Here is a 24560-nt window from a genome sequence, read left to right as displayed (position 1 = left end):
CCAGCATCCTGATCTGCGGGGCTTCACTGCTTCCTGGGCATGTGGCCCTGGGCCAGCCAGCTGGGCAGGGTGCAGGCAAGCACAGCTGATGCACAGTGGTCCTAATGGCACAAACACATGGAGAATTGATCAAGACTCAAACCCATATGTGCTCAGAGAAGCAAAGTGATTATTATCACTATTATCAATATACTTACAATTAGAAAGATGTGGACCTGCTTGAGCAAGTTCAGAGGAGGACCATGAAGATGAACAGAGGGCTGGAGCACCTCTCCTGTGAAGACAGGCTGGGTGCCCTGGTGTTCCTCAGCCTAGAGAAGAGAATGCTCCAGAGAGATCTTACAGCAGCTTCCAGTGCCGAAGGGGGCCTAAAGAAAATCTGGAGAGGGACTTCTTACAATAGCATGTAGTGACAGGACAAGAGGAAATGGCTTTAAGATAAAAGAAGGTATATTTAGATTAGACATTAGACAGACGTTCTTCCCTGTGAGGGTGCTGAGGCGCTGGCACAGAGTGCCCAGAGAAGCTGTGGCTGCCCCATCCCTGGCAGTGTTCAAGGCCAGGTTGGACATAGGGGCTTGGAGCAACCTGCTCTAGTGGAGGGTGTCCCTGCCTGTGGCAGGGGTTGGAACTGGATGAGCTTTAAGGTCCCTTCCAACCAGTCTGGGATTCTGTGATTCCATGACTCAGTCAAGGCTTGTGGTTTTCTAGGCTGCCCAGCAACAGTATGTAGTAGCCTGATCTGCTGAGCTGAGCATGCTCATCAACTTCATCAGGGGGGCAAAAGGGATGTCCTTTTATGCTCAGGATGTCATTTGTAGTTCGTTGCCCATTTGCTTTTCTGCTTCTCTTGTGGAGAAAATGCAGGTTTGAAGGATACACCTTTTGGATATGACTGTAGAGCATAGCCCTGCTTTGTGCTTTGGTTACGTTGCTGCTTTCTGAGTACACAAGCAACCTCCACCTTCATACTGCTGCTTCTCCTTATCATCAGCGTGGGTCCTCCTCCCTCATATGCACTAGCTTTTTAGGGTAACCCAATAACTGATGATCCTGTACAAGCCACAGCAGGGAGTACCAGCTCTATCACATCTCCTGGGTGATAGTTACATTAATTTCCCATATTTCCATGAAATACCTAGTTTTGTTACATCTGTCAATCCCGTGCTTGTCCAAATAGGCAGTTATCCATGTTTTTGTGTAACTTACTTATACAGGTGTATGACTGGTATAGCATTCACCATTCATTAGTATGTATTCAAACCGATGAAGGAGATAATAGTAGACAGCAACATCTCTGTGTCTCTGTCAAATGGGTGTTTCACAGATGGAAGAGCTTTCTTTTGAAAAGTGTAGTATCTGCTGCCAGGTTTCAGATATAACTGAATGTATGTGTACATACTGCACTCATCTGAGAACTAGGAGGCTACTAAAAGAGTATTTATACTCATTATTCAGTTCTTCATTCACTGTAAACTAACAAGAGCTTCTTATTTTGTGAGGCAAAGTACAAGGATAGTTGCTTTGTTTCAGCCAGATCATGCTTCCAAGACTACCAGTCTTCATCTTTAGGACAATGCTTTCAAAGAGACCCTCCTTTTTCTGTTTATCTGTCATTGCATGAAATACCTTCAGAGCAACCCACCTCAGCCCAGGAGCTGATCGCCACCTTTAACTGCATGTAGCTCCTCACGTCTCCCAGGCCAGGGAGTGGGAATCAGCTATAATTACTGGCTGCGCATGTAAATCCACACTCCTCCACACTGGGAAAACAGGGCTGCTTCCAGCAGCTGCAAAATGGTTCACTGCTTTTGGCTGAAATAAATCCTTGCAGCCAGTGCTTTTATCTTTTTCACCTTTAATGATTAATTCATCATTAATCTTTGTTTTGATGTGTTGCAAATTAAACAGTCTGGAGGGTTTTACTCAGGCTTTGCAAGCCTTTTTGAATGCTGCCAGTTGGGATCCACCACTTGGAAACAGTTGTTCTGATGGCTTGGTCTGCTTTTGGTGGAAATCAGGGATATTCCTGAAATCAGGGTTGGCACTGACGCATGGATATTCCTGTTCCCTTAAATGGGCTGCAGGTCCTACTGTAGGAATCCAGGCATTTCAGAAGGTTATTTGGTCCTAATCTTCCCACTGGAGCTGTGAGTTATTGTGATAGAAGACCCGGAACTTGAACTTCTTTTCTCTTGAAAGGCTGCTGAGCAGCATTCACATGAAGATGCTGGAGATAAGTGAACATAAGGTCAGCACCTAACTCTGGGTGTGCAGTCTAGGGATCTCTCATCTGTATTCTCAAAGTGCCTGTATTAATTTGCTATGTTTGTGTGGTGCCTAGTGAAAAACCAGGCATCTCTGCTGGAGATGGTCAGCCTTTTTCTGAGTTCTGTTGTGATCCAGGTAGAAGGCAGAAGAGGGCATAACCTCAGCCTGTGTCCTGGGGAAGCAATAAGACTATAGACTCACTTGTTGCATGCTTGATGAACCAAGCAGCATGCTTGGCACAGCATCTAAAGTCAGCTGTTGTTTCAGAGACAGTCAGGATGCTGCCTCCAGCATCCTTTTTGCACCATGTTTGATGGCTAGAAAGTAACTCCAGGAGAAAATTACATGTGCTCTGGGCTTGAGGAGATTAGGTTCCTATTTTTCTTTCCCCTTCCCAATAGGGAACTAAGCTATCTTTTAACATGAGCAAACACCCCCACCTTCTTCAAGCTGCACTACTGTGCAGTGTGGTGCAGAAGGCATGCCACCACATGGAGTACAGATGCACCTGGCAGTGAAGGAGCCAGACCAGTCTCTGTTCACAGGATATGGAGAAATCAGAGATGAAGAGAAGGATTACACTGCTAGGGAGTATAAAATGAGGTAGGGCATGGATCAGAAGTTGTGAGGTGTATGTGGGTAGGTTTTGCCACAGCCAGTTAGTGTTTCAGCTGCTTAACTACACAGCTCAGGTTTCCAGCTGTGAAATGTCTCCAATTTGATATTAGCACCGTGAAATCTCATGAGGATATTTTATAAACTGGTATGTAAGGCTGGCGTTCACGAGGGAATACATGCAGTGCTGGGGAAGAGAGACCACTGAAATTGTTGGGAAGATTTCTAGGTATTCACCCTTGATTAACAGGAGATCACAGGGTAGGATATGAAAGATGAAATGGAGAGAGGTCAAGTTGTATACAGATGAGAAAAGCTCTCCTGACACCTCCCCATCCTTTCTTCTTCATGTGGTGGGTTATGCCACCATGTAAGCCCCAGAGGAGGAAGCTGCATTGATAGCATCCTGCTAGGACGCTGGCTCAGGAGAGGTCCCATTCTGGCTCATTTCTTTACATATAGAAAATTCCATGCCAAAATGAAGTGTTAAATCCTGAAATAACTAAACTGGCAAAAATTGTTAATTTTAAAATCAACTTAATCTCTCTCCTGAATTTTGGCTGCCCTAGCTTCCTTTGAATGCCCTGCTCTGAGCCGCTTGCTGCTTGCTACCAGTGCTGGGGCTTTTTATCACAGTCTCCACTTCAGTCACAGCTGAGGGACTGTGTATGAAGTGATTCATCCCTCCACATGTACCTTTGTATCCCATCTTCTAAGGCATCTTGGGTCTTTCTCTTGTAACTGGTTTTCAAAGCAGACAGGACTGTATGATGATGTTTCCTACCCACTCCAATTAACCTGACAGGAGCACAGAGATCTTAAAAGATATTAGTAAAGACACTAATTTCCTTCAAGTGTTGTGAGCCGTCTGACCCCAAAGTTCAACTCCTTTGCCTTCCAGCCACAGAGATTTAGCTAATCTGACCAGACAATCAATATATGGGCACTGAACCATCTGGCTTTCAGCTGGAATTAGCTCTCCCTTTCCCAGTCATTAGATCAAACAAGGCGAGATAGGCCATGTGGGTGGGCATAAAAGGTATCGTGGTGGTAGGAGATCAGAGGAGGTCGAAAACGCCATCTGGCTGGGAGACACAGCACTGTTTCTGTCTTTCTGCTTGTAAGTACAAGTTCTCTTTCATTTGTAGTGCAAGGGAATATTCACTACTGAATCCAGTAAACCTCCTCCAGCTCCTTGCAATAAGCAAATTAAGGAAGTAACTTCAAAAACAAAACAAACCAACCCCCAGCAATCTAAATGCAGGAGGAGAGAAAAAGCAGATGTTTTGGCTTTGCAAGCTCTGTAGAGCCACCTGTGCTAAGAGCAACTGACATCTGCCTGGTTTTGTTCACATCTCTGCTCTGTGTCTAGTTGAAGTTTCATTAACTCACATTATTTGCATGTGTGTTTGTGAGTGAGAGAGAGGGAGACTGCTTATCTAAGATGCTTTATACAAAGCCCTTTCTGCAGCCACAGAAGCTGTCACCACTGCAGTACCATGTACTTGTTGGCTGCAGGGGAGAGGAAAAAATCTGTAGGATATGAAATAGTAGAAATTAATCTTGGTGCCATTAAGCCTTCCTCTTTTCACCTAAAGCTGCCTCCAAAAGTATCTATTTCAAGGGAGGTTGGTTGACTTGGTGATGTAAATCTGGTAGCCTTTTATTTACCGTGGGCTGCCAAACCTCTAGATGAAATTAATCCAAAGGTACAATCCCTATGTTGGTGCGAGCATTTTAAAATGTATGATTTTCCAGGCTGGAACTTCACTTTTGTGTGCAAAAGAAAAGAAAATCAACCAGCATACTTTCATTTCCCTCTGCAAAATTTACTGCAAGCAGCCCTAACGTATGCAGCTGCTTGCTTCTTGTGAACTGCCTGGAGCCACTTCTTGTGGCTTCTTGGAGTCACCATACAGTGCTGTCAGTAGACTATTTGCTGGCATAAAAGGCATTCCTATTGAATGGTCTGAAATCATCAAGGAGAGAAAAAGGTTTCCATCTGATAAAAAAATCCCACAAGACAATTTGTGCAATGTTTGTGAGGGAAAGGCCTGCCATAAAGTCACCTTTCACAAGATACAAGATGGATGAGAAAGACCTGATAAATATCAGGTCCTAAATACCTGATAAATAACATGAGCCGGCTTCAGTGTGCGCTTGCAGCCCAGAAAGCCAGCTGTATCCTGGGCTGCATCAAAAGGAGCATGACCAGCAGGTTGAAGGAGGTGATCCTGCCCCTCTACTCTGCCCTTGTGAGACCTCACTTGGAGTATTGTGTGCAGTTCTGGTGTCCTCAACATAAAAAGGACATGGAACTGTTGGAACAAGTCCAGAGGAGGGCCACGAGGATGATCAGGGGACTGGAGCACCTCCTGTATGAAGACAGGCTGAGGAAGTTGGGGCTGTTCAGCCTGGAGAAGAGAAGGCTGCATGGAGACCTCATAGCAGCCTTCCAGCATCTGAAGGGGGCCTATAGGGATGTTGGGGAGGGACTCTTCATTAGGGACTGTAGTGACAGGACAAGGGGTAACGGGTTAAAACTTAAACAGGGCAAGTTTAGATTGGACATAAGGAGGAATTTATTTCCTGTATGGGTGGTGAGGCACTGGAATGGGTTGCCCAGGGAAGCTGTGAATGCTCCATCCCTGGCAGTGTTCAAGGCCAGGTTGGACAGAGCCTTGGGTGACATGGCTTAGTGTGAGGTGTCCCTGCCCAGGGGAACTAGATGATCTTAAGATCCTTTCCAACCCAAACCATTCTATGATTCTATAATACCAACTGCGCAAAAAGAAAAGGTTTGGACAGGAGCTTACATCTTTTCTTTTTGAACTAGAAGGTCCATGTGGGAGGGCAACCTGGATGCTGGGAGAAGCGTCATGCTGAACTCCGCTCATGCAAATGTCAGTGAAGCTATATGAGGAATATCCATCTGTAAAATACCTGTTCTGGAGGATGCCCATGGCAGGGGGATTGGAACTGGATGATCTTAAGGTCCTTTCCAACCCTAACTATTCTATGATTCTGTGATTCTGTGTTTGAGGGCTGTGAGATAAGAAAGGTAAGAGGGTAGAGTTAGAGATACGGTGCCTCATGTCATACATGTCCAATTGATTTTTCAAAGGTCCACATTACAAGAGACCTTGCATCAAAGTAAGGAAATGCAATTCCGATGGGCAGCATCAGCATTTGAAAGTTTTTCCAGACAAGGAGATGTGGGAAGAGCTCTGCTGCAGTCAGACAGCCATTTCCACGACAGCCATCAATTTCCTTTGCTGTACCATCCCTTACCATCTCACCCTGTTCCCCTCTTAGCAGACTTGTCACATTTTCCTCTTGGAGCAGGCCAAAAGTTCCCATGTGTTCTCATATCATTCTGAAGAGGTTTTGATAGTTTTTGTTCATGTGGAAAGCAATCTGATGTGCACTCCATGGGTGAGACTATCCTAATATGTGTTGAAATTATTGACTCATTTCAACTAAGACAGCTGAGCAGAGGCAAGTTTCTAGTGTCCTCCAGAGCAGGAACTGCGAGTTAAACAATTCCCTTGGCCAACTGGTGAATTCATCAAGCCTAGTAACCCTCATGCTGCCGGCAAAACTCTCTGCAGGGTATGTGTGGAAATGGAGCATTTATTCGCAAAGACAGTTGGTTTTTCAAAGCCACAAATCCTTACAGACTCAGGCTTTGTTAGTTCTGGCTCTCACAAAATTATTTGTGTTTTCTTGTGGCATTTTATCTGTGACACGTGCTGTTCATGGAGGTGCAGCATTAAATGTCATGTCTTGCAAATGTAACACTCTGGCTCGGAAAGAGTTGTTGAAGAGGGAACCTGCCATACTTAAATAGCTCTCGTGTTTACCCAAGGTTTTTTGTATAGTATTCTTCTAACTGATTCTAGTTTTCAGCATTAAATACGATAGATGTTAATATAAGTGATTCAATCGTAGTTTATAGCATGCCTTTGCAGCTGGGGTACTTAACATGCTCTCCTGGCAGCTCAGCAGCCAAAGCAATAGCAAAATCTGGTCCTCAGCTTTTATCTTTGCAGAATGCTACCCCTCTAATAAATGATCCATGGCAATATGCAATGAGTTTACTTTCAGCTCCTGGCCTTTGGGAGGGTCAGGAGCCAACAGAGATGTGCAGGGAGCTCAGTCATTAAAGGATTTAGTTTCCCTTATTGTATGTCAACTTGAATCCTTTGCTTTGTAAAAGCAATCTGAAGCCAAAGCCCATGGAAAATATTAATTTTATTTATTTATTTATCTATTTATCTCTGTAATTTTAAGAATATTGAAGTGAGTTTTGCCCATTAGGGCTAGTTCTGGACCTATAGGGCTTGTGCTCTTCTGGTGGCAGTAAGTAGGATGTGTCAGCTCTGTGAAGGCCAGTGGTGAGGGTGGATTTAGCATCACTGGAGAGCCACGCCATGTACTCCTCACTACTCCAGCACCACAGCACACCCAGTTTGACATGATGGAAACTGTCATGCAGGGCAAGTGCCACTCTTGGTCAAGTTGGGTCTTGTTTCAGGGATGAGTTTCAGATTCTTCAGAGGCAAACGTTTCTGTGTTTCAGCAGCACTGAATGCTGCAGCAAGGAGGTTAAAATGACAATTCTCCTATCAACGCTCTTGTGCAGCAACTGTACAGCAAGCAAAGGCGACCAGTCTATGCTTGGCTCTGAAGCAGATCAAATGCTCTCCTGTCAGCCCTTGTTTGCACAGCTGCTGTGCTTGGAAAAGTCACTTCAAAACAGTTGCTCAGTTCAGTTTGCTCCTTTAATTCTTGGCTAGAAATGCTCGTATGTTAAAATATTGCTTAGGTGCAACATTGCCTTTGTTCATTTGTGTTGTTGACACCTTTGTAACAGCTCATGGGCAGAATGATAGACCTGGAAGGCTGAAGGGGAGACTTGGTAATTTTGCATCGTTGCATCAAACCTTGTGGCTTGTGTCTGCCTGCATAAAACCAGTGCTGCTCTGAAAATGGTGAATCCATCATTTCTTTTCATAGTTTCTTACCAAGACTAATCACTCTTCATAATTTTTTGCATATTTAAATTTCCCTGAGTCTCACTTCTAGATATATTTTCCTCTGCTTTGTCCCTTGGATTACAGCATCTCATGGGCCTGGTAGGGTGAAGAGTCCTTAGCAAACTGGTTGAAGTATCAGCCTCTCTTTATTTGTATATTTATTTCTAAACATCCTATATCTGTCAAATGGCCTCAGAATGTTCCTGAAAACAAACAAAGCTGCAGTGGTTGGAGGTGGCACCATGTCACAGATGGGGGAATTTTTGGGGACACATCAGTGTATGGGAGATGTGAGCAGCCCCTGGGGTTTGTCAGGAAGGAGGGAGGACATCAGGGAAAACAGCAAACATGAGGAAGGGGTGATTAGAAGAGTGGTCAGGGAGATTTCCTTATTTGGATGTTTCCTTGTTCATAACAATTTGCATAACTTGATTTAATTTGCTTTAACCAAGCCCATGTTTTGATCATACTCTGGGGTTAGGAGATCTGGTTTCTTGGCTCCCTCTGTCCCCCCCCCCATGTTATTACGGATGGACATCTAGCTTTTCTGCATGCTGCTTTCCCTGTTGTGAAATGAGAGCAGCACCTTCTAAAAACGTAAACCCCAGCAGGTCTTGAGGAGATCAGATAGTCCAGTGAGTATTTCTGCTAAGCAAGATCACCGGTGAGGCCGAGTGGAGGCATTTGGAGGCTTAGCAGAACGAATCCTCTGAACCTTTGAGATTCACTTGATGTTTCTAGAGGGGGATAAAAGTGGACTTAATTAAGCCATTCCCAAATCCCTCCTGATCCGTGACCATTTCCTCAACTCTCGATGTACCCGAGCATCTGTGCAAGCCAGAAGTGTCTGTTAGGCTGTACCAGCCTGCTTGGCACTGCCAATCTGCTTGCAGGAGAGAGGGGCAAACTTGTCCCATTCCCCTCCTGGCCTTTGTGGTATTGATAAATGTTGTGTCAATACCACACGTGATTTCCTGAACCGGGGGGTGTTATTGTAATGAACAGCATTCAGCCTTGAAGGGTCCGTTATTATGTATTAGGACTGTAGGTGAGTGACCATGCTATGAAGTGAAGAAAGGAGCACACGCGTTTGGCAGCGGAGCGGTTCCTGCTGGCTGCAGTGACCTCTGCTGGGAAGCCCATAGCTGCTCTGGTCCAACGTCAGCACCACAACCCACATCTTGATCTAAAACCACAGGTTTCTCCCCAACCGATTCCTATTATTTTTAGTTTTATCTTGAATTCCATTTTCCTTTAAATAGCTTGTCATTTGATAGTCCATCTCAGTAGAGAAATGCTATGCGGGACACTTTGTTTGTGGGTGTGCGATGGGGACTTCACCAGGACACATCACCCAAAGGGACACATCATCTTCCAAATATCCTCATCCCTATGGGGGATTGTTCCCTTTTTGCTTTAGGGGTGATTCCTCTTCTTCTGCTGTCTTCTTCCAGATTACACTTAATATTGGCTGTCTCCCTGAAGCCCACGTGCTCACATCCTGTATCCGTCTGTTTTCAAATCAGATTGGCTCAATACAGAAGACCCCACAGTGGTAGGACTAAACCTTTTCTCCCCCTTTCACTTTAAAACTGAGCGAGTTTACTGCCCTTCAGAGAGCACAGTGGCGAAGTTCCCATTTGGTTTGCAAATCAGGAAGGGGTGAGGGTCTTGTGGCAACTCTCAGCACAGCATTGCATGTCTGATAAGCTCTTTTCTGGCCTCTGCCCCCTGGCTGCTTGTCTTTGTGGGTAACACCCCCAGTAGCCATGTGTGTGACAGTTAGGTGTTCCTGGCAGCTGTTTCAGAGGGAGTTAGGTTAGTTTGGAGAACCTCTGAGGTTCTCGGAGGTAGAAATGCAAAGCATTAATATGTGCATGGTGAAAACCACACCACAGGCTAAGTTGGAGGCTTAAACAGATAACACTGTGGCAGATTATTTGTATTAAAATTGCCTTGATCATGATGGTAGGAGGTGCACAAATGAATGTGCATAAAGGAAAATGGTTAAATACATACAATTTTTCATTAAAAGTGACTAATGGATTGATATGTGATTTGCAGTGTCCATTCAACTAACTTAAGCAAGGCAAAACTGCCCTTGTCCTAACTGTAACCCTTAAGGGATCAGGCACTAAATCTGCACAACGAAATGAATGTTTTTAAGCATGTGCTGTGTAAAGCCAAGTGGGAAATGTATTGATTTCCTGTTGTCAATAATAAGAACTTAATTTATGATGCAGTCTACCTGGAAATTTTGCTAAAATATCACAGAGTTTTCCTGGTATTTATGTAGAGTGAGGAGCGTACTCAGGTATTTGTTGCTTTGACATCCTGTAGTGCATTATATTTGAGATCACTTGATGTTAAATTTCCTGTATGTGAAGGTCCTTATATGAATGCAGCCTTTGATGGGTGATTATGGGTGTTAATTCAGGTCAGTCATAAGCTTTCCAGTGAATTCAGAGGAAATTGGATTAGTCTGCATTCTTACAGGAAAGATCCTGCCAGGCACAGGGGACCTTCTGCTCTTCGAATCACATAGACTTGACGGCACTTGGAACAATTAAGGATGAGGTCATGACACATGATTGAGGATCTTAATTAAGCTACTCGAACCTTGAAACATGTAGAGTTTTGCATTTGCTGACAATGCACTTTTACTTTCTTTCTGAACATGTCCATCTGTTGTTTAATGAGTGGTCTTTGCTTAGCACTTCCCAGCTTTCTCTCACTCTTGAAATGATTGTCTGCAATTGGTGTAATTAATATTCTGCCCCTGGAGTTGTACTGGTCATCTCTTTAGGGTTTACATAAGTTAAGTGCATCCATTGAAAATTATTTGTAAGCATCTAAGGAGCAAACCCAGAGAGGCATTGCTCTAGTAGTCAATTAGATGTATGCTTGTAGAGATGATCTTTCTCTTCAGAGCTAGCATTTTGACAAGAGGCTTGGTGAAAATGATCGGGGGGAATGGTGATGGCTTGGGGCCATTGCAAAGGAAGTGCATGGTGTTTAATAGTGCTGCAAATTCCCTCACTGCTCAAGGGAAATTCAGGCGTCCAGACCAACAGTGACATTGGAGCAGGGTGAAGGAGTGTGGGGCTGTTGTATGGCTGCTGCCTCCCTTTGCCAGCTTCTGCATGGGGGCAAATCCCTGCCTTCTCCCTGCCAGCCAGCACCCTGACCCTGTCACTCCCTAGCACCCTCAATTGCTGCTGAGATTTCAACCTCCAACCACCATCTTCATTCATGTGACAGAGGAGCTGTAAACCTTTAATGCCCCAGATACTTAACCCTTAAACATTTTGGCTTCAGAGAGGACTGAAGGAATTTTCTGTGTGTAATAACAGCATTCTGGACTGAAGCACTATCTACTTTGGTCAAAATCATATTTTATGATGTTGGATAAAGCACTGACAAGTAGTGTCTAACTAAAAATAGCTTTTAGTTTTACAGCCACTTAACAAAATAAAAATCATTATTTCACCTTACCTTATCTTGTGTTTTTTTCAGGATCAAGCATGAAAATATAGTTGCCCTGGAAGACATCTATGAAAGTCCAAACCATTTATATCTGGTCATGCAATTGTAAGTACTGAGCCTAATGAAGTTTTTGTGTCAAAATCGCCAAATCTTCTTGTTCTGGTTTTGTTCTTTAACCCAAAAGATGGAATACATGGCAGGTATTCGTGTGCAACTGTCTGAATAATCCCTGGTAGGTGATTAGAAATGAATCTCCAGGGGTGTGTTGTTGTGAAATTGGGAATTAATGTTTTTTGTGAATAGTCTCACCCAGATCAGATCAGAGTGAAAAAGCAAAGGGATCAGAACTGGCTCTGTACATATGCAGTTGCCAGTTCTCTGACTCAACAGATACCGCTCTGTACTGAGCAAGAGGTGACCCAAGATGCCACCATGTGCATGGGTACATGGGTGCTGGATTTGCAAGAAAGCGTCATTCTTGCCTCATTGTCATACCATTGTTCTTGACATCTCTCTCTCACCAGAGCCCATCTTCTCCCCTGTTTTCCCCCTCTGAACCTGAGACCAAGGTTCATGGCTCACCTGGTCTCATCTAGCTGGCAGGGAGGGGGGATAGGCAAATACTCATAGTGCTTCTGTCCCCCCCCCCCCCCCTTCTGAAATAAGATCTCTAGCTCTAGTTTCTCTTTCAGTTATGAGGGCGCCTCAGACAAGAGTAGAGTAGACAGGCAGGGCAGAGGGATAAATCACAGCTGGGAAGAACCAGATGTGCCGTAAGGAAGCCAGGAGCATCTGAGAGAGGCAGCTCTGAGGTTAAATACCCCACGTGAAGACCTTGGGAGACTATGCCAGTCCATTGTTAGTAATACCCAGGCATGGAGATGTCATCAGAAGCTGTTCTGCTGGCTGTGTTGGAAGAATAGTGCCCTGGTTTTGTAGGCCTACATTTCAGGCCAGAGTGCTGTAAAAGGACTTGCACAGGAATATCAGTATGGTACAAGTTCCATCAAACCAGCTGGGTTGTAGGAAGTACCAATTCCACAATCAGTTGATTAACAAATCCTTATTTTTGTTTAATTTCTTTAGAAAAAAAAAAAAAAATCATTATTATTCACACATATTAAGTTGTTTAATGTAGTGTAACCCCCATTTTTTTAAATTTCTTACATCCAGATCAATGGCTTATCTGAAATGTAGGTCTGTGGTCATAGGAGACACTGAATATATATTAATATGAATTTCTACATGCTCACAATCCAACACTCACCAGGGAATTACCCTTTCTGGTCTAGTTGTATTTGTAAACACAGCGAACTGATTTTCCAAGGGCCAGGCATTTAGCTATTCCCAAGGGACACAGCTTCACTGATGTCCACTGGGATGAGATGCCTGGCTGAAGTCAGCAGCCAGGAACCCATCCTCGGTGTTCAGGGTGGCAGCTCTGAGCACTCCCAAGCTCTGACAAACAGCTGTGCCTCGTGTAATGATGTAGACCAAAGACATCCTGTGTACAGCTGCATTGAACTGAGTCAGCCAGGGAGCAGGATCAATCTTTTTTACTATTCATAGTAAGAAAAAAACAGGAAAAAAACTCAAAATCCTTGTTTTAGTCTAAAATGGACACAGGCTTGAGTGCAATCAAGTGATAGCACTGTAGCAAACTCCCACTCACGTAGAGAGCCTGGGTGGTGAACCTCATGTGTGTGCATGCTCTTAATCAGCCTCAGCTATGGGGTACTACACATTAGCTGAAACTTATTTCATTCAAGTCAGTTGATGTTATACCAAGCTGTTGCTGTTAGCCCTCCTTGCTGCTGCAAATCAGACAAGGCAATGTTGTTCTGTGTTCTGCATGGAGTATTTCAGGGAACAGCCTTTCTGGGCTTTCTTGGAAAAGGGTTGTGTTATCCCAAGGTGGAAAGGACAAATCGACCAAGTACTCACCTTCATCGATGTGGATGTTGCATTAAGGATGGTGCAACCTCTGCACTGTCTTTGAATTTTCATCAGTAGTTGGGATTGGGATCAATTGGCATCAACAGTTGGGTGGCAACTCTGAGAAGTCCAGAAGACTCAAAACCAGTTCTGCATGCCTCCTTTCCTGGTTTCAGTCTAGGAGGAGGCATGCATGGATAATCTCTTGTTTCCAAGGTAACACTAACTTGTTGATACAATAGCTGTGAACCATCACACAGCATGTGGTATCTATTTGCTTACATCTCTGCCCTACTTATTATTAGATTCCACATAGGGTTTTTAGCTTCTCATTTTTGTGTATTTCTCCTAAACGAGACAGCAGTTTCCTACATTTTAAACTGGGGTTTGATATGAAGTGGAAGGGGCTCTGATCAAGCAGCTTTCAGGAAGCAGCATTTAGCTTTAAAAGGGGGGGGGGGAAGGATAAAATTAGGGCCAATAATCCTATCCTAGGGCTGCTAATCCTAGATCAGTATCATGGGCACAACAAATCTCAAAGGCATATGCCCTTCTCCCTGGCTCATTGCCTGCTAAGTGGGCACTAACTGGCGTTTCCCTACGGGGATTTTTTTGTTGCATGGATGGCATTTTCATTACCAGCCTTTAGAACACTCCTTGTGGAAAATCCACATTACAGCCCCTCAGCTTCTCAAGAGGAAGGCTTTTGGGGGTAGACCAAGCCTCCCTATTTATGTTTGCCGTCTGGTACATGCTTGTTAGCAGGCCAAGTTAAAGAATAAATATTGCACCTCATTTATTCTGTCAAAGATATGGACAAGCACAGGTACCAGTGTCTGTGCTGGAGCTGGTAGGAAAGGAGGTGAAGAGGCAGCTGTCCGTGTCTGCTTGACAGTTAATTTATTGCTGACAGTCCCTCTGGGAGCTTTCCCAGGGATATATAGGGGTTGGCGAATCTGTCCTGTGTTCCCTTGCCACGTTCGTGGGGAAATCAGAACTCTGGTTTTGGTTTCATGACCTTGTTGTCACATACATTTTATACAAGCCACCATAAAACTGTTCAAACTGGGACAATCCTCTCACTGCAAGCTAGACCAGAACTCTATCTCAGAGATGCCCAGATTTGACAACTCATAATTTCATGTGCTATCTCAAATCATTAACCTGTTTCTTAGAAATGACTGGGCCATTTTTAATTTATTTTCCCAAAATACAGGATGTTGAAACCCAGTGCCTCTTAAGTTTGGCAAGGTTATGGACAACTCCATGTGTTTTTTTGCTCCAAGTAGTATTGCTCAGCTTTGGTTTGAGGTGGAGTTAATGGTGCAGCTACAAAGCAGAACACAGATGTAGTATAACCTTTGTCTGTCCTATGATGATTCTGCTAAAATTTTACAGGCAATATGAGAAAGTACTGTGGAACATTTAGATTTTGTCATATTTCTATTAGGATGATGTGCTTTCAAACCAAGAAAACACCTATTCCTTTCCAAGCTTGGATTTCCTATATTCCTGTGTTAAGGCCTACACAGGCAACAAAGACAAACAGAATATACTGAAAGTTTTATTCTTTGTGGATGCTGGGTGGAATTTGCACAAGAATATTGCAGAAAACAGGGGGAAATAAAGTGCTTTCAGAAACAGATGTTTTGTTGAGCTGTGTCTTGGTATGATAGTAAGCTTTGTTGTTGATGAGCAGTTACAGGACTTTTGGTGGCCATTGATAAGAATTACCCACCTGTATATTCTAAGCTATCTTCCTTGCTTCATGACGTCAGTATAGGGAAATATCCTGATAACTTCTTGTGACTAGTATTGTCAGATATCAATATTTCATTGGCATAATCAGCCTCCTTGGGTATTGATGATTCATTTTCTGCCTGCTGGAAAATGATGCATAAAATTGGATTTACATAAACACATAGAATCATAGAATTGTTTAGGTTGGAAAAAGATCTTTAAGATCCTCAAGCTCAACGGTTAACCCAGCACTGTCAACACCACCACTAAACCATGTCCTCAAACACCACATCTACACATCTTCTAAATACCTCCAGGGATGGTGACTCCACCACTGCCCTGAGCAGCCTGTTCAGGGCTTGACAACCTTTGTGGTGAAAACACAATATCCAACCTAAACCTCCCGTGGCACAACTTAAGGCCATTTCCTCTTGTCCCATCCCTTGTTATTTGGGAGAAGTGACCGACCCCCTCCTGGCTCCATCCTCCTGTCAGGCAGTTGTAGGGAGCGAGGAGGTCCCCCCTGAGCCTTCTCTTCTCCAGACTGAGCCCCCCAGGTCCCTCAGCCGTTCCCCATCACACTTGTGCTCCAGGCCCTGCACCAGCTCCGTTGCCCTTCTCTGGCCCTGCTCCAGCACCTCAATGTCTCTCTTGCAGTGAGGGACCCAGAGCTGAACACAGGATTTGAGGTGCAGCCTCACCAGTGCCCAGTGCAGGGGCACAGTCACTGCCTTAGTCCTGCTGGCTATGCTATTGCTGATAAAGGCCAGGATACTGTTGGCCTTCTTGGCTGCCTGGGCACAAGCTACTTATGTTCAGCCAGTTCTTGACCAACGTTCCCTGGTCCTTTTCCGCTGAGCACCTTTCCAGCCACTCTTCCCCAAGCCTGTAGCGTTGCATGAGTTGTTGTGACCCAATTTAAGGACCTGGCACTTTGCCTTGTTGAACCTCATACCATTGGCCACAGCCCATCTACCCAGCCTGTCCAGATCCCTCTGCAGAACCTTCTTACCTTCCAGCAGGTCAATGCTCCCACCCAGCTTGGTGTCATCTGCAAACTTTACTGAGGGTGCACTCGATCCCCTCATCCAGATAATTGATAAAGATGTTAAACAGAACTGGCCCCAGTTCTGAGCTCTGGGGAACACCACTTGTGACCAACTGGATTTAACTCCATTCACCACCACTCTTTGGGCTCAGCCATCCAACCAGTTTTTTACCCAGCAAGCACCACATGCCATGACCAGCCAGCGTCTCCAAGAGAATGCTGTGAGAAACAGTGTCAAAGGCTTTACTGAAGTCCAGGTAGACAACATCCACAGCCTTTTGCTCATCCACTGAGCAGGTCACCTTGTCATAGAAGATGACCAGGTTAGTCAAGCAGGACCTGCCTTTCATCAACCCATGCCAACTGGGCCTGATCACCTGGTTGTCTTGTACATGCTGTTTGATGGCACCCGAGGTGATCTGTTCCATCTCCTTCCCTGGCACCATGGACAGGCCTATAGTCTTTTCTGTATGAATGTTATAGGACCATTTGCAAATGCTCTTTCTAAATGTGCTGTCTGGGCAGGCCAAAGTATATTTCAAAAGCTCAACACTGACTTCATCCATATTGTTCTCCTGCATTGAAGCGTGAAGCAGCAAAGTTTGGTTCCTGCAGATTTGTGTGTACCCTGTGCTAGTGAAAGCTGCAAGAACTGGGGTTGTTGCCTCTCTGAAAGGATATGGGGCCGCAAAATCAGTGAAGACATTAATTCCCTTGCTCTCTTTTATTTATCCATAGTTGCTTAAAATAGGTAGGAGCTTAGTATTTTTGCTATCTCTACTCTTCTGTCAAAGTTGGTTGAAGTTCACTCAGTGGGTCAGAAATTACTAAGGGCTGGCAAACTGGGATGGAGAGCCATTGCCTCACTGCCTTTGGAAAACAGGCTAAGAACAGGTCTAAAATGCATCTCCAAAACTTATGGAACTCATCTGCCTATCTCAGGGCAGGATATGCTGCCTGTGCCTTAGCAGATGTTTTACTAACTTGTTGTTAAAAACCTCTAGTCACGCTCTCTCCAGGGAATTGACACCATTGCTTAACATCCTTATGGGTATGGAGTGTTTCCTAATAGCTAAATCTTCCAGGCTGCAATTTTAACCTGCTGTGCTGGTTATTTCTGTAATTCCTCCTGAAGGTGACAAAACTATTCAATTGGGGAAAGATTACAGGAGCAGTCCTGGAAAGCACGTAGCTATGTAACTAGTGATTGAATTTGAACACCCACCTCTGAGTTTCTTTGCACTTGCTTTTTTCACAGTCAAGGATAGTGCCAAATCCAGAGGAATTCCTATTCATACCAGGATCTACTTAAAGAAAGTGAAAACCTACTGCCAGTCTACTATAGCTTTCCACCCGTTTGGGGAGTGTGCTCCCAAAGAGTGGGTCTGATCGTCTCGTAAGAGGGTTGCTTTGCCCATATCCTGTCAACTGGTGTTTCTGATTCTCCAAGCAAACCAGAGTAGTTCCCCTGTGTGAGGTCTTTTGAGGCTTTGACATCTCTGCTGAGAACAAGCTTTTAGGGTGAGCTGCCCAGTTCAGCCTACCCTGACGTGCTTCTCCCTACCTTTGGAAAAAAACCCAGCCCAAAATGAGCCTAAACCTTGGGGTTTTGGGCATCTTAACTCTGCTGAATCACACAGATGATTCCCATCTCAGAAGAGCCAAGATGATGGGGGCTCCTTCCTGCCAGGGGCAAGTCATGCACCAAGGAGAGAAGTTTGCAGGCTCAGAGGCCCAGTGCCCCATTCCTGCTATTTATCAACTATCCACCACCACACACATCTGCCTTATAATCCTGTAATGTCTTGAGAGGTAGCTCAAGCAGCAGCTACAACCTGTAGCAAAATCTTCATCAACTTTTATTACCTGAACTACTTCCTTATGGTTTTGTTTTTCAACTCCATGTTTTGTAAACAAGTAAGTGGAGCGCTAAGTGCTGGTTAAGTGCTGAATTCCCTTTGTTTTTTGAAAGCCCAATGTCTGAGCACACTCCAAGAGCAGCCGAGCATGGACGGGGCAGGCAAGTGACATTTCAGTGAAAATACTCAGCCTCCAAGAAAAACAACAGACAATGCAGGGAAGTGCCGTGTGTGCCAGGTTCCTTAAGGAGTCTAGCAAGGATGCGCAGTGTTACAAAACAACGATCTGCACACCAAGCCACTATCACCTCAGAATGCTAATTAAAGCAAAACATAGATCTGCTGCACTGCATTCCTTATGTGAGATTTATTATGTGTTTGTGGGGTTTGTGCCTTTCATGCACAAAATGTTGCCGTCATGCAAAAGGCAAGGAAATATCTCTGCATTCACAATGGGATTTACATGAATCATAAAAGCAAACTGGGTTCTTCAGCAGTACAAAATACTTATGTTCAAGCATCTGAGAAAAGCCCCCCAGCATCACCTTTTTCTGCAGATGGTGTGTTTGTTATCATTATTAGTAATAATAATAATGGTAACAGGAGAAACACCTCCAGTAATGAAGAACACTGGAGCTAACGACTATGGGCCAGGGGATTCAGTTTGATTTGTGGTACAGGATGAGAGCTCAGCTGCACACCCACAGACTGTTCTTCCTTATTTTCAGTATTCCTGCCTTGGATGAGGGCCAACCTGAATCAGTGCTCAGTAACCATTGAAAATACACTGGGTCAATGTCAAAAGCCTCCTCATGCTGGAGAGGATTAAAATGTGTGGTAGATGTATGTGACAGATGGATCTCACAGGGTTTATCGGCAAGGACATTAATGGATGGGCCAGGGAAAGACGTGTTTCCCAATTCCTGGTCAAGAAAATATACATAAATTTTGTATTAATCAGTTATTGGATTAATTGTTCACTTGGGTTTGGAATTGTTTTTTTGAGCAAATGTTGCATAAGCACTACAGTACCAGGAGGGCTGGTGCACATTTGACCACACCCGGAAGGAGCTTGTGAGGTGTCAAGGGAGCTTTGCTTGGTTTTGGTGCAGCTGAGCAGACACTCAAGGGCTTTACTTAGGCAAGACTTCATTTCCTTACAGCTTGAGGAGTGAAACAACAGTGATTTGGGCAAAGAAGCCTTTGTGAATCTGCAATGGAATAAGAAATAGCAGTGACAACACCTGTGGCTGAAAAAAAAGTCTTTTGCTGCTTCTGTGGACAAGAGATTTTTGAGATGAGGGGAGGGTGCTTTAGAAGGCACAGCTAGTGAATGTGGAAAGCAAAGTGGGACAGCAGCAACAGGGTTGAATATGTGCGACACGACAGGGAGCATCAGACCATGATTGTGGGAGAAGCACTCAGGAAAATTAATCTTGGGCCCATCACAGCCTTCGATGTGAACATATTGCAGACGTGGGCCCAAACTGCAGAGCTGGGATGTCAGATTTTGAAATTGCACATTGGGCATGTGCAATGCAGGTTTTAGTTCCAGTCCATTTCTAGTGCTTAATGCAGTCAAGTGTGTGGTCTGTCACTATAACTGATAGAGAAAAAATACCTTTAAAAAAAATCATGCCTTATCAAAACCTCTGAAGGCATATTGACTGAACAGCCCTGTTAAAAGGCTAAAGGAGTTAATCCCACTGTACTTCAGTACTTTTGCACTAGAGCTTTGCAAGCTGCTGACCGCACAATAAACTGACCCCTGGCACCATGCCCCTGGGAACCGGGTAGTAGCTATTAATCCAGCGTCGATTTCTTTAGGGAGAAAAGATTATTACATCAGCTGGGTTACACTGGTGAGTGTTCAATACGAAGGAGTATCTCCACTTTTTCAGTGGCTGAGAGGTTGTGAGCAGAGTTGGAAAGATTAATGTTGGGGTAGAGATCAGGGCATGGGCACATTTGTTGGTAACAAATGAAGAGGCCACAGAGTGATCACCACATGACTTTAGACATCTTTAATTGTGTAGATAGTGTACGATCCTGAAAGTGTGAATGTGCTCATAAGATGGTCCTACCTGCCCTTAGCACTTTGGTTTTTCTTCTTTTCTGGCTATGGCAGGACTTCTGGCAGCTCGCACTCCAGTGTCCTCTCCAAACACAACAGCTTCTCCTGGGACCAGCACCGAACAGCAGCCCTTATGGTTCCTTGTGCTGTTTCATGTGTAAGGGCTTCAGCTGTGGCTAGGAGGAGGTGTTTCAGAGTCTGTGGGCATCAGTCCAGCCTTCCTACAGCAGCACAGGAATGGTGAGAATCTTCTTCATTTTAGGAACTACAAAAGACTTTCTCATGATGATTTCCAAAACCACTTATAGGCAGTCACCTTCATCAGGTGTAGATGATTGTCAGCATCCTTGCTCCAAACCTTGCACTCATTATTGTTAGGTTAGTCTGAAGTATCCCAGTATGGACTCATTAGCAAGGCAACACTGAGGGTTGTTTTTTTTCAATCAAAGTGCTATACTACATCTGACAGAGTGTTTTTTTCCCCCCCCGTAGCCTTGGGAATCAAGAGATAATGGAGACACATTTCCACATTTTCATTGAACAGACACATTATCATGTTGTCTGTTTTTACAGTTGAGATGAAAATGGATTATTTCTTTAAGGTATCTGTTATTGCAAAGCTGCTGTTGTCAATAAGGAAAACAAGAAGTTTTGCCAAAATCCCAAATAATCCTTGTTCTAATGTATTATTCTTTAAAGTTACAGAAAAAAAGAATGAAGGTCTCATAAATCAGACAAGCATATGTCATTATTTTCCTATTCTGGTTGAGTACAGTAAGCAAGTACTTTCTGGTCTTATATCTCTATTTGATGTAATGTCCAGTTCCCAGCAAGGGCCAGTACCAAATCCTTAGAGTAAGAGTATGTGCCTTGGTTGTTTTTTTACAGCAGTACATTTTGGCAGCATCAATGTTTCTTCCTTCAGCCCACCGTCAGTTCTCTTGCTAAGTCCTCAGTTAGGGCTCCCTGTTGCAGCTGGGCACAGGGCATATGTGCCCATGTTGTATAGCTCGGTCTAGTATAGGCATTTCACAGGGCAGCACTATAGATCTGCCAGTAATCCTGTGGAATATCACTGCTTCCCTCAGAGCAGGAGTGAGGTCTTTCTCTGCAAACAGCAGGCAGATGGCTATTTAGAGCCCTAGCAATTTTCTCTCCATTTTATTGGCTTTGGATAACCATCACCTTCCTTTTATGCTTTGCTCAGAAGTTTCATTGCTGGTTACTTGATGTTTGCATAGTCACTGAATGAGTCTTTTACATTTAGTTCCACATCTCTCAGTACCTGGTAATTTACACTGCGGTGCACTGAAATCAATTAAATAGCTGGCGTTTAATTCAGGAGGAAGGAGGTTTGCAGCAAGGCAGATAATAGATGTTAAATCCATATATGCCGCAGTATGAGAATTCATTATGATACAGTAGGATCTCTCTCAGGCACGATGTGGAGGCATTCTGATTAAATGGTTCCACTCATTTAAACAGAAAAGCACTTTCATAACAACCTGGAAAGCTTTGAAGTGAAATAACATGTTAGTGAAGCAAGATGCAAAATTAACATTGACGTTCACACGTCCGTTCTTTTACATGGTGAAGCCATTATTAAAAGTTGATTTTTCCCTCTGGAATTTTCTTCTGGAGGAAAGTTGTGCAGACTGTGGTGAAGGGGACAGTAGTAGGCTCACAAGTGTTACATATCAGTGTGTAACAGAAGACAGGTTATGATTTTGTGGAAAAAATAGGCTCAATTTCCCAAGCACCCTCATATCTTAGCTCCAGCCTTTGTTCTAGGTAGTATAGTCAGGCAGGTTTCTCTGGTCAAGAGTCTGTAAGTGACTCCAGAGTCAGTTATGTTTGTGTTGTATTATCCAGAGGTTCTGCGTACAGCTTCTAGAAGAAGAACCTATTAAGAAAGGTAATGATGAAACGTTATTGTCCCATTCACATTCATGCTGAAAGAAAAGACCTCATTCTACATTTTGTCTTGTATTTGCCCCAAAAATCTACATAGGGCATATTTTTAAAGCTGGGGAGATTCATATGGTTTTCTGTAGCTAGGCTGAGGGTCAGGGCTTTAAACAGGATTGTGATAAAGTCTGGAATGTTTAATGGAAATACAGGTTGCTGTTTGAAATCCTGTTTTGACTTTTGGAGTGCTGTGGTTACCTCTTCTTACAGAAACTGTTTTCATAGGACTGCAGAAGTTCTTGGCATAGTTTTCGGCTTCAAACATTCTCCCTGGAAAATTATTCAATGGAAAAGAAATGTGGAGGATTTGGGGATTTTTTTTTATTTTTTTTTTTTTTTTTCTGAAGCAGTGGTTAGCTCTGCTGCAGCCCAACTTACTTTTTTAAGCATTTTATAGAAAAAGAAAATACTGCTGCTGGTGAAGCCTTTCTTTGATGCATTTATAGAACATGTGCTCATTTTATTCTGATTCATGCTGCATGGTTATATCTTAGCCTCTAAAGGCTATTTTTCCCCTTGGATTGGAGGAAAAGTGTGTTCAGAGACCCAAATGCTTACATCAGCCCTTCCCTTCTCCAACCCAAAATTCCCATCTGGGGCTGTGTGATCCTGGCTTAGCTGTAAAAGGCTTTCTTTGCTAGAGAACTGGAGATGGTTTGGAGGAGTTTGGTGTTTATTCTGTCTGATTATTCTGTTGGTTAGTAGCATTTAACTGCTCTTTAATTCTATTTCTTCATCCCTCATTGATGATACTCTGAGGAGCACTGACATCCTTAGACACAGTAGAGCCTTTAGATGTCTGTGTGTTCCTGAAGAAGGAAGATACCCCTCTCCAAAAAGCATTTTAATGAAACAGAGGTCAGAAATATAATTTGAAATGCACTGACAGCTGAGTGCTGACAAAGAGGCAGCACTACTAAAAACTGGGGTTGGCATTCTTAGTATTAAGAGCCAGTTAGCAAACTAAAATTCATGCAACTATATATTTCTGCCTTAGGGCTTTTGCTGTTCAAACTCTGCTGTGAGTCTCTTACAGTTCTATAAAAGGGGTTATTCCTTTAGGAGAAAGCAAAGCCAAGCACCCATCCTGCCATTGTTACGAAGCTCCTTGTTGTGACTGTGGTGTTAGATACACTCAGTGCTGAAGATCACGGTCACCATGTTGCAAAACACCCGGTGCCAGCGGACAGGAGAAGTGTAAATATAATTAAGTGATACTGAGCAGAGGGAAATTACCTCTCTCTGATTGCTCACCAGGCTTATCTGTGGGGATATTTATCTCACCACAGCCCAGGGTCTTTTCCATTGATTAATGCTTGTTTCCCTGGAAGCATGGGGCAGGACCAAGTGCAGAAAGTGCTGCTGACATTTTGCTTCTTGGGGCTGGGAACTCTCTGTCAGAAGCTTTTAAATCTGCTCTCTTCAGGTGGTTTTGCAGCTGGACTTGGTACGTAGAGGTTTTGCTCTACACTGGTGCTGTCTTGCCTAGTTTGAAGGGTGGCAAGGGAAACAGCCTAGATTTTTGCTACTGAAGATTGGGTCAGTCAATTTAGACCAGATTAAATACGTGTTTTATAGCAGATTTCCCGGGGAAAGGCATTTTATCTTGCACCCTCTTCTCCCAAGAGCTTAACACGGTTGTAGTTGGAGTACCTTTCCTCACTATTGAGATGTGGCCACTCTTAGGACAGCCACAGCAGCTCCTGTAAAAAGCATATGGGAATGTTCTGGGGAGGAGCCATTCCTCTGCTGTGTATGGGCATTTACTTTATAATGGAGTGGCAGTGAGGGGTGCTGTGAGCAGGCAGGGCTGCTGCCCGCAGCACTTTCCACGGAGTTGGAGAGATGTCTTTTGAACACTCTCTCCTTTAATCCTGGCCTGATGTGAGCAGAATTAACTCAAGAAATTTGCTAGTGTACCCATAGCTGTGTATATGCAAAAGTTCAGTGCAAAAAGGCAACTGTTAGCACGACAACACAGGTTAAAAATAAAGGGGAGGAAATGAAAGAAAAAGAAAAAAACATTTAATTGGAAGTCTAGAGCTGCTCTCTATCCTGAATATCCTTTTCCTTGGAGTATGCTGTTAAGTGTGACCAGATGATAGTCATATAGTAGGTTATCACCTGTGAAAGCTTCTTTCCTGGCTGCATGTGTGCTCTCAGTCCGCTCCGCTTGCCCATATCATGCCACACAGTTGGATATACTGCTCTCCAAAACTGCAGCAGCACAGCGAGACAGAGACGTTTCAGAGGGGATTGTACTTGATACTCATCTCATATTCTGCTATAGGTCACCTAAAGCCAGTATGTTACAATGCCTTGGATCCTGGTGGGAGGCAGGCACAGGTATATTTTGTTCCTTGTTTGATTTTCCAGGTGTGTGACAACCTCTGGCACAGCAAATGATGTTGTGAAGGACCACTGCAAATCCCTCTCAGCTGTTCATGCGTGAAGAAGGATTGTCTGGCTCTAAATCTCAGTATACCACTGTGTGCACTGCAGGCACAGCTCCTGGAGCAGGAGCT

At 44.0% G+C, this 24560-nt stretch overlaps 1 protein-coding gene across 4 annotated transcripts in view; it reads left to right on the top strand.

Moving 5' to 3' along the window:
- The window catches only part of CAMK1D (calcium/calmodulin dependent protein kinase ID), a 220114-nt gene that overhangs the window by 119078 nt on the left and 76476 nt on the right, over nt 1–24560 (top strand). For all 4 annotated transcript variants that reach the window (XM_057422496.1, XM_057422495.1, XM_057422498.1 and 1 more), the window contains one exon: nt 11442–11516. In XM_057422496.1, the coding sequence (XP_057278479.1) occupies nt 11442–11516 (75 nt within the window). The remainder of the gene's footprint in view (nt 1–11441; nt 11517–24560) is intronic.

Source organism: Pezoporus wallicus, unplaced genomic scaffold, assembly GCF_028554395.1.
Source record: "Pezoporus wallicus isolate ANWC-B61680 ecotype Strahan unplaced genomic scaffold, APGP_CSIRO_Pwel_v1 contig_3058, whole genome shotgun sequence".
NCBI classification, from domain to species: Eukaryota; Metazoa; Chordata; class Aves; order Psittaciformes; family Psittacidae; genus Pezoporus; species Pezoporus wallicus.
The sequence above is the reverse complement of the archived record's forward strand: the minus strand, read 5'-3'. Positions and strand labels throughout refer to the sequence as shown.